The 10,800-nt window shown below is 39.1% G+C and overlaps 1 protein-coding gene across 1 annotated transcript in view; it reads left to right on the plus strand.

Annotated features, from left to right (window-relative positions):
• LOC107678088 (zinc finger protein basonuclin-2-like) overlaps nucleotides 1–9,921 on the plus strand; it is a gene marked incomplete at its 5' end in the record, with an annotated part of 17,381 nt that extends 7,460 nt beyond the window's left edge. Inside the window, one exon of the mRNA XM_016473210.1 lies at nucleotides 8,326–9,921. Within this exon, the coding sequence (XP_016328696.1) occupies nucleotides 8,326–9,085 (760 nt within the window). The remainder of the gene's footprint in view (nucleotides 1–8,325) is intronic.
• Between the last annotated feature and the right edge of the window lie 879 nt (nucleotides 9,922–10,800).

Below are 10,800 nucleotides of genomic sequence, written 5' to 3' on the forward strand. Positions count from 1 at the left end.
ACGACATCTCGATGTTGATCCGCCACGTGCTCTGAATGAGCTAATATTAACCCATCGTCAATGTGGTTGAGTCGTGAAAGTGTGGGGTGAGAGTGCAAGGCCCAAGGAAGAACCGGTGTTGGTAGGCTTTTGCCCCCAAAAGCAAACCTCAGGAACTTCCTATGATGAGGAAGGATGGAGATATGTGCATCTTTTAGATCGATCGTGACACACCAGTCCTTGGACTTGGTCTGAGACACGACCTGTTTGAGTGCGAGCATGCTGAACTTCAGTCGCATGACTGAGCGATTCAATAGGCGCAGATCTAAAATAGGAAGCAACCCCCCATCCTTCTTCGGAAAAATTAAGTACCGGCTGTAGAACCCAAAGTCTGTCTCGTGCGGAGGGACCACCTCGATGGCCTCCTTCTTTAAGAGAGTAACTACTTCTTGTTCTAATACCAGAGCCTGCTCGGGACCCACTAGAGTGGGGAAGCCCCTTTGAATCGAGGCGGACGAGAAACGAACTGGATTCTGTAGCCTCTTTCTACAGTACGCAGGACCCATTGAGACATATTTGGAAGTAGATTCCACACTGATAAATAATCTACTAAGGGAATCAGTCTCTCAAGACTGATCTCTGGTGTGCCCAGAACGCCTAGAGCAGCTAGCTCAGTGGCCTGAAGCGGCGGACCGGCAGGGGACAGCCGTACTAGCTGCTCTAGAGACCTCCGTAGAGGTAGCGAGCCTCTTAGTACCGCTACGTTTCCGGGCGGTAACTGAGAGAAGCGCTCGCCGGAGACCGCTGCGCCCTGGAACACGGCAGGGTTGGCAGACCGACCTCCTGAGGGCACTGAGGAGAGACGGGCACCGTGTAATGCGGTGTGAACCTCTCTTCCCCAGAGTGAGGGCACTGAGGAGATACGGGCACCGTGTAATGCGGTTTACACCGCACTTCCCCAGAGGGAGTTGGCCCTCAAAAAGGCCTAGGCCTTAGGCGTCAGAACATTTACGACGAAGACTATCCAGCGAGAATGACGGTCCACAGACCCGCCTTCCACTGGCCTGGGAGCGCCATTCTGACTCTAGACTCTACGGAGTACGAGAAGTGAGGCCCCCAGAATGAGGGGCTGGAACACGTTAGGTTGGGACCGCTCCCGCCCAGCAGCCCCTGCTGACCGCCTCAACCTCCTCAGAAGAAGAGAGGTAAACGCGTGCTCTCACTCGAGAAAATTTTATCCCAAGAGTCCCTGTATATCTAACTTCTCATAGTCAGAAAAACTACTTCATTTTATTCCTCAGAATTAAATGCAATCAAACAACCAGACGAGTAAATACGGTCTGGTGTAGTAAGATTCACATCAAAAACTGAAATGATGTAATATATGCGTTGCCTAGGCAGCGCGCAAGCCGCTCAGTCACACAACCAACATCAATCTCCTCAGAGAAAGAGGGCTGCAGCACTCACTCAGAGGGGGAAGAACCGCAGCGCGGGCTTCCAAGCCTCGAGAACGAGCTCTAGATCTAGGGAACACGGGTGGAGATAGGAAGTGCCGTCTCCAACCCGTCTGCTCGATCTCAGTCGCCGCCATGCCTCAGCAGCAGCGGGACTGCAATCGCAAGATCACAGGCACGGACACACTCCTCGGAGCGTGCCCGGCGAGAGCGGAGCGCTTGACAGCGGAAAAAGCACAATCCGCCCCCTGAGAGCCGACTGCGCGAGCTCCGCTCCCTATTAATGCTGCTCATTATAATATCAGGCATAATATGCTTGTGTAACTGATGCTTGTGCAACTGGCGAGCTCTTTGACGCCCTCCGTATCAATCTCCTCGAAGAAAGACAGGCTGAGCGTCGCGCCCTCTCCCCGGTGGGAAGGTTCCATCACAAACTGAAAGAAAGAAAGAAAGAAAGAAAGAAAGAAAGAAAGAAAGAAAGAAAATCAGTCTGAACAGAGATGGCTTTAAAATCCAAATAGCAAATGCTAATGTGGCATCTAAATTCAGTGTTAACAGACTTCTCCACACTGACTTTTAAATTAGGTCTTTACATCCCAGAGTAGGAAGTTAATTTGATAAATTGCATCCTCTTCGGGTATCTCAAACAAGCATCCATTTCCCCTTTAAAATGAATAAACATTGGCTAGAGGATGCAATAATAATAATAATAATAATAATAATAATAAAAAATGTAAGGAAATATCAGGGATGTGGCAGAACATTATTACTAATTACAGCAGGTACATTTGTTTGTTTGTTTGTAGCCAAGAGGGAGAAAGTGGGTCTATGATGTAATATTACATAGTGACTGCTGGAAACACACACACCCCTGTAGTCTCACCCCTTATTATTTTTGTTAATTAAATACATTATTTCCTAAAGCAAATAGGGAACCTTTTTCCTCCTCTGTTATTCATTCTTTCTTTCTTTCTTTCTTTCTTTCTTTCTTTCATTCATTCATTCATTCATTCAGTTTTTTTAAACGTTGCCCTCACTGTTGCAAACGTCCCTGAGTGTCTGCCTGGCTCCAGATTCTCATGGTCTGCTAATTTTCAGTCTATGGTTCCACACAAGCCAACTGTGGTAAGGGAGAGTGAAGGTTAATTATATCGTCCCGTTCCTCTCCTCTCTTCCTGTGGTGTTGAGACATATGATGTCAGGCTTAGAAAATTCAGCACTTCAGACTGACTAACCCTTATCATTTTTCTTTGTTGAATATTCTCAGCTGTTGTGATGGTGGCCTTGACATAGAGAAAGTGATCTAATGTTCAGCTACCCACTACACATTAGAGAAAAAAGATAAAGACAAAACAAAGCACCTCATCATTTAATATGGCTCTCTTTCCCTTTGCAATTGAGTATTGCAACTCATTTTACAAATGTGCACACTTGGCAGGAACCAAAAGGGCCATCAAATCATAAAGATGTCAAAATCATTAACATTCTCCGGACAAGACACATTAAGAGCCATACCTCTTGAATCCTCTGCAGAGTAAAAAAAAAAAGGATTCTCAGGAGAAGCTGCCTTAAGCTTTGGGCAAATTGGTTTGGCTGCCACATTAAAGGTCGAAAGGGAGGGGGGGAGAGCTGAGGGGGTATTGGGGGATGGAGCAGGGGACCGAGGGCAGACCTTAGTTGTGGCCTGAAATGGGGTTGTAGGGGAGAAGGAAATGAGGCAGAAAGGCTTAACCTGATAAATGAAAGGGTAGACTCTCTGCCATGCAGTATTAAGGCTTGGGCTTTGTATTTTACCTTTTTTTTTTGCACTTTTTGATTCGATCTGTTAAATATTTTGTGTCTCTCTCTGTATGTTTAGTATTAATGTGACTTTTTTAGACTGTTTAAAGACCTAATAAAGATTAATATCATATGTATATTAGCTTTGAGATAACATACAGTATATGCTAGTGTATTTCTAAACATTAAAACAAATGCTTAAAAAATTAAAACAATTTAAAACAGGAATTTAACAGATTAGACAATGAATAGCCAACTGTGTAGTTTACATCTCAGTCTGGCAAAGATGCACATGACAGAAGACACTTTTCTTCACTTTTCTTCACAGTCTCTATCTTTTCAGGACAGGTACCCAAAATGTGTCCAACCAAGTGCTGTCTTGAACAAGAAGTCAATTATGAATACCAAATATAGCTGCAAGCAGCAATTAGGGGGCCAAGCACAACAGAGGTAAAATGAAGAGCTAAGGAGCTGTCTTTAATTACTCAGTAAAGGCCAGAGTTCTCCAACCCTGCTCCTGGAGAGCTACCTTCCTGCAGACTTAAGTTGCAACCCTGCTTCAACACACTTGTCTGTAATTACTTAGTCCTGAACACCTTGATTAGCTGGTTCAGGTGTGTTTGATTAGGGTTGAAGCTGAACTCTGCAGTATGGTAGCTCTCCAGGAGCAGGGTTGGAGACCCCTGTTAAAGGGGTCATATGATGCTTTTTTAAAGATCATTATTTTGTGTATTTGGTGTAACAGAATATGTTGACATACTTTAATGATCAAAAAACACATTATTTTTCAAATACTGTACATTATTGTAGGTCCTCTATGCCCCGCCTCTCTCAAACGCTTCGTTTTCTACAAAGTCCCTCTTTCTGACAAGCGCTTGCAACTTCAGGGGTCTTATCTATGCACAATCAGCTTGTTGTTACAAAGAGAAAGGAAAACTTGAAATCGCATCATATGAGCCCTTTAAAGACATTTGTTAATACAGAATTTTACCATAAAATGTCCAATACCCAAAAAGGCTGACATAGGAAAATTAGGAATCGTTTAATTCTATATGCTGTTCCGAATCTAACAAGACCAGTTTTATGATGCTTGGCCAAACTGAAAATATAATTTTCAGCAGAAATATTTTTAAATATCTTTTGACCAGTAGTCAAAAGTCCTTGTGCGCTCAGGTCATGCTTGTTATAACACATACCAAGTTTAGTTTGAATCTGCTAAAGCATTGCAGAGATACAGCCTCATGTCCATTTTTGCACAAACTTTGCCAAATTTGTTAACTCACTTTGCGAAAAAGGTTTGGTATATCAAAAAGCTTTTGATAAATTTTTGCCTGAAGATGTTCTGAAGATGATCTGTGCCAATTTTGGTGAAAATTGGACAAACCATCTAGGACGAGTTCGAAAAAGTCGATTTTTTTGAAAATTTTAAATTAAAAAAAATCTTGACATGTAGAATTTTACATTTTGGTATGCATTCGACTCGGTATGAGCCAAGGAATCAGAAGAAAATGAATTTTGATCTTAAGGTTCACTCTGCGCTACAGAGTTTTAGATAGAGACTCCAAATTTGCTGTGGTTAATGACGAGACTGTTCTCTATCTGTGTGCCGAATTTCATAACTTTCCCGCAAACAGTTCTATAAGATTCATAACAATATGCTAAAGTGTTTGAAAAATACAATATTTTACTACAAAATTTGAAATTGTCAATGTTCCGATTGGCTGACATAGGAATCATAAAGCCAAGGAATCAGAAAAAAAGAGAATTTTGCTTCTAGACCTTATGGTTCAAAAGTTATTAGCAGAAACATGAGTGCAAATTTGACCTATTGATGGTGCTAGAGAGTTTGAGATAGAGACTCCAAATTTGCTATGTTAAATATTGAGACTGTCCTCTATCCGTGTGTCAAATTTCATAACTTTCAGAAGAAGAAGACGACGAAGAAGAAGAAGAAATAGAATGAAGAATAGTAATAATAAGAAAACTTATTATAACAATAGGTGCCTAAGCACCTTCAGTGCTTGGCCCCTAATTATTTCTGACTAACAGCAATTAGCAAGTAGAAAATCATGAGTTGTCTGTGTGTTTTTGGCTGCTCAAACCTGCATACATATTTAATTTTCCAACTGCAAGTTGATTGTCAAGGAAGTGGCTGGAGTTTATTTATTTTAAAAAGTAAGCAAAGGCAATGAAATTGTAACAGTGGTGTATGCTCACTATACTATATTTTGATGTACACAGATAAAACAAATCCAATCAAAGGTTGTCTATAGATACTGCATACAGTAGTTTATAGATACAAATAATTTAAAGCTTACGGGTGAGACATATCAACACTCCTTCATTAGATCTGTCACCCCTTTAGATCTTGGCTTGAATTGAGGTTTAGGTAAAGGTGGTGGCAAAAAGTCATCCAGTTTTAAATTGTGTCTTCTGTCAAATGCATATTTGCAGGACTGTGATGTAACACACAACTGGCTATATATTGGCTAACCTATAATTGCTGTTTTAATAGGAAGCAAGTCAACACATCACAGATATATTCAAATATTGCCATTTTATATTTAAGACAACAATAATATCATATTGTACTAATATCATATAGCATGCAGGTGGGTTTAGATGCCAATTAGTTATGCCAGCCTAGAGCTTATGAGCAGTGTGAGGGTGAAATTTCCAGGGATGGTCACATGCTGCAAAAGGAGCCGCCGACTTAACTGCATTAAAATTACAGTCACAATGAACAAGTTCTAAATAATTGCTATTTTACTAGTTGTATTTTAGTTACTCAAAATAGAACTAGCTATCCCTTTAGATCTAATTGAAAATAGCTAATTGTTTCCTATGAGAAACCCTTTTAAAACATTGAACTGGTCTGATATTGTATAAATAAGCAAAATACAATAATGGTCAACTATGCATATTCTTCATATCAGTTGACCACCACAGCTAGTCAGTATACTGCTCTCTTGAGTGTTGATGATGCTTTGGTGGTTCACTCCTGTATACCTTTTATCACCAGAAAGGGTCCCTCTATTGAATTTTTTTTACTTCTTGCAGGAGAATGTCGGATAGGGAACTAAATAATTAAAGAAAAGGGACCCTTTTTGACTGCATCAACCATGGCACTGCTGGTAAGCTCTACAATACATTGTACAATCTATTTATCAGTTACATTTAGGTGATTATTTAAGTTACTTTTAGCCCTTATGGCCTGGGTTCCCTGAGGTCTTTTTATTTTGTTTTCTTGTATCTACATTACTATTTATTTTAGATTGGAAATGTGATAGGCTATGGTTGTATGATAGGCTATGGTTGTTTTATTTTGGTTTTGTTAATCCATGTTTTAACCAATTCTGCATTAGTATTACTACACTGTAAAAGCTAATTAGTTGGGCTTACTTAAAAAAAAGCATGCAAACCGATTTTTTTTCGGAAAAACTAAGTAAAGTGAAATAGGAATAGTATGTTGTACTGACAAATGCTTAGTTAGTGTAGTTTACTTACACAAGAGTTCTAGTAACTAAAAATGAACTGTAGGGGGTACTTGATTCTTTCATTTAGGTTTACTCATGACTTAGTATAGCTACTCACTGACTCCCAGAGTGCATTGCGGCAGAATAAATTATGCAGTTGCTTTGTTTTACAGTTGTTGCTTTTATTTGCCAATTTTATTTGCTGTCTTGTGTCAGTAGTAGCACAACAAAAAGAGCAAATAAAATGGTTATTGTTACAATTAATGAAAATAAATGAAATTGGACTGTTACCATTGTTGTGATTCACGTGCTGAATGTTCAAGTCTGTGTATGACTTTATCATATTACCACACACTATTTAAGGATTATATAAACCCAATTAAAAGCATCTCAAGGTATTTATATAAAATGAAATTTGAAAAAGCTCAACAAATAAACACCAAAAAATACACTAATGATTTCATTAGAAGACAGGTCACCTTCTAAAAGCAACCTATTTATTACATTTCTGCCCTTGACATCAAATAACTTTCACTTCATGATGCATTGCTGCATTAACAGGAAGAAAATGATAGAAACATAAGCAAAGTTCCAAGTGCCCAACCAAAGGGAACACTAATCACTATAATGGTGAGTAAAAAAAAAGAAAACACATTTTAGGAAAATCAACATCAATTTATGAAGTTAGCTAATGTGATGTTCTCTCAAATATTTCAGTAGTATTGAAAATTAAACATTCAAGATGACTTTGGGAAACGAGTGAATGCAACTAGTGAAAGAAAGCTGCAGACATTGAGGAAATGGTTGAAAAGTCTATTAAGACTCTTTTTTCTTTTCTTCTTCTTCTGTTGTTATGTTGCACATTAGCAACATATTAGTGCACTGCTGCCTCTCACTGCTTTATTCATGTCATTGGTTCCTTTGTGGCTACTTAAACTATTGGATTTTACAGTGTAGTTTCCTTTTGTTTTCTGTCAAACCACAATATTTATTCAATTGTTAGTTGCACATCATGAGGACTGACATGTTTATTGCATGGTCTCATATTTGAGGTAGTTATTAATCAGCTGTCTAGAGGCAGGCTTAGTTGTAAGAAAATAAGTCAAGGTTTAGATTAATTGATGTAAAGTCACCTTTTCTTGCTATGTGTTATGTGATCCTGGATTGGAGTGAGAGAACAAAATTCATCTTTATTAAAGTGAAGCCTAAATTAACAATATGCTTATGGGTCTCTATTAAGCTACCTTCAGGAGTGAGTCAATGTGCTAATGCTGTCCATGTCGGAGTTAATATGCTATCGAGTTTCTCTCGATTATTGCATTACCATGGCTCAAATCAATTGATAAACTCCCATTCAATGTGGTGGAGTATTTAATTGAGTCAGAGTCAATTGCATTTGTGCATGCCTGCAGACATGCTGACAGGAGTAAACACTTTAGCAGGATACTGTCTAAGCTGTGTTAGAGTTATTGAACTCTCTGCTGTGTCAGAAAGTAGTGTGCTCTAACACACATTCATGCACTCAAAAAAAAAAAAAAAGTGAAAATACAGGATTTTGTTTATGTATGTATTGCAGATCTTTGTATGTTCTCAGTTCAAATACATTGCTACAGGAACCCTATCCTCTTTCCCTGCAGACATAGCTCCAACATCAACCTGCACCGCAAACTACTGACCAAAGAGCTGGATGATATTGTCCTGGATCCCCAGCTTACAACCATGCCTAAAGAGCTGCGTGCCGAGTTCCTTTCAACGATCTATGCTGACCACCATCTGGGACTGGAGGGGGTAGAGAATGCTGGACCACCACGAGACAGAGGACATGAGGGAATGAGATCCCCAGTCGCTAAAGAATATTCACGCAGCAACGGCTATTGCCATGGCCCCAGTGATGACTACATGGTGCTGGACCTGAGCACCACCTCCAGTGTACAATCAAGTGGCAGTGTGCAGTCCTCACAGGAGTCTGATGAGGGCAGTGATGAGGGCATCCTGCTGGATGACCTGGAGGGTGCTAGTGACAATGAAGACTACACCCCTAGTACTGTGGCAAAGAAACTGGCAAGGGAGGGAAAGAGTACAGAGGACACCAGGAAGGAAGGAAGAGAAGGAGCCACAGAGGAGGGGCCTCTGCACTGTGACCCTTCATTCTCACCATCCGTCTTAGCATCCAGTGGAGGTAATGGCACAGGAGGCATCCTGTGCACCATCTGCCACAAACTGTACAGTAATAAAGGGACCCTTCGAGTGCACTACAAGACTGTCCATTTGCGTGAAATGCACAAATGCAAAATGCCTGGCTGTAACATGATGTTTTCTTCCGTGAGAAGCAGAAACAGACATAGCCAGAACCCCAACCTACACAAAAATGCCCCCTATACCACAATGATTGACTAGACCTGACATCCCTCTGCACCACATTGCCTCAAGTTACAAATACTCCACACAATAACACCCTCTCCATTCCTCAGTATCATAATGCTATAAAAACAGCATTATTTCTCCACAAACGTCTTTTCAAGTATGAACAATTAGAGCAGAATTGTGCCCTTTTGACATTTCCGTTTTTGGAAGCAAAATACATCATAGATCTCTCCATCCCTCACACAAACTTTTCCTCAGTCTTTAATTTATGACTCTTGCCTGCAGAAATGATAGAGGGGAAAAAAAACACATTTGTGTAATTATATATTTTAAAGAATCCCATACAAGAGCATGTTAAGACTGGTTTAAACATGTAAATATTAATGTTGTGAGGGGCTATTTGGTGTGAAACAGTTGTATTGATGGTTGATATTTTCTCTTTTTTGTTCTTTTTTTAATTTTATTTTAGTCTAATACTTTCATTTTAAAAAAGTTAAGCAAGACAAAGTAGCATCTGCCAAGCTTGATTCATCTATATTGGCTTTAAGAATGTTTTACATTAGAAAAGAAAAAGTAAAAACATGTGACTTGTGACTTGTTTTATCTACATGTTAGATATACAGATGGAGCTGGCATGCTTTTAGCTCTGACACAGTACCTTTTTCTTTTATTTTCTCATGTTTATAGCTTTGGTACAAAAAAAAACCGTTTTGCACTTTGCAGCTATACTAGTGGGACTTGTAACATTATTACAAAGATAACACTTTACAATGATGGTTGTCCAAATTGAAAGTGACATTTTTAAGGATACAGTGCCAAGCGGTAATTACTGTTCCTTTAAAAGACATGTGCCAGTTCTTGATATGAGAGTAATCTAATTTGACATGATTAAACCCAATATTCATCCCATTTAGTAAGTGTTTCAGATATATTCATTTGAATGCAGTAAATACGTATTACTGGCTCTGATAATATCATTTCAAGAGTATAAGTGTATGGATAAAGGTGCTGAATTAGCCCAGAGGTTAGGTAGATAATCTTTCTACTGCATGTAGTATTACTTTAAAAGAGTTAGTAAGTGTCCTATCATTTATTTTGTTTCTATAAATTTGATCAGTTTTATCATATAAAAATGGCATTGACATTTCAGTGTGCTACACAAGAGAGGCTCTAAACTGTGGCCAAAATCAAAGACAATGTTTCAAAACCTCATAAACAGAAATGACACATTGAAAAGATGTTTAAGTAGTTTCCTATCTCCCGAGATGCTTCCGTTCGAGACAGTCATTTACAGCAGAACATTTTTATCTTGTTAATGGCAAACATTGACTATTGGCCACACAATATCAAGGCAAAGAAAAAAGCACTATTGAATTTGATACATTTAGTGGGTATGTAGATATGACTATTTATTTCTAGTTATCTGTTTATAATAATTAACTGAATGCAAATTAGCCCTTTGATGTCTGTTGCTGTCATTTCAAATAAATGAAATGAAAGATAATTCTGAATGAATTAAATGTAATTTACATTACTGAAACTCCATTCAGTTCAAAAGGTTATTAATGCTGGACAAAGACTAGATGCATTTGGTCCCTCCTTTATGTGCTATAACAGTAGCAGGCCTTATGGTATGATGGAAGGTATGAAGATTAAGAGATATTTTGAAAGGGGAAATAGCAGTGTGTGTCATTCAAAATATGTTGCTGCACATAACCTGGAGATATTTCCATCACTGATCTGTGTAA

This window comes from Sinocyclocheilus anshuiensis, unplaced genomic scaffold (genome assembly GCF_001515605.1).
Source record: "Sinocyclocheilus anshuiensis isolate Anshui unplaced genomic scaffold, SAMN03320099.WGS_v1.1 scaffold1532, whole genome shotgun sequence".
NCBI classification, from domain to species: Eukaryota; Metazoa; Chordata; class Actinopteri; order Cypriniformes; family Cyprinidae; genus Sinocyclocheilus; species Sinocyclocheilus anshuiensis.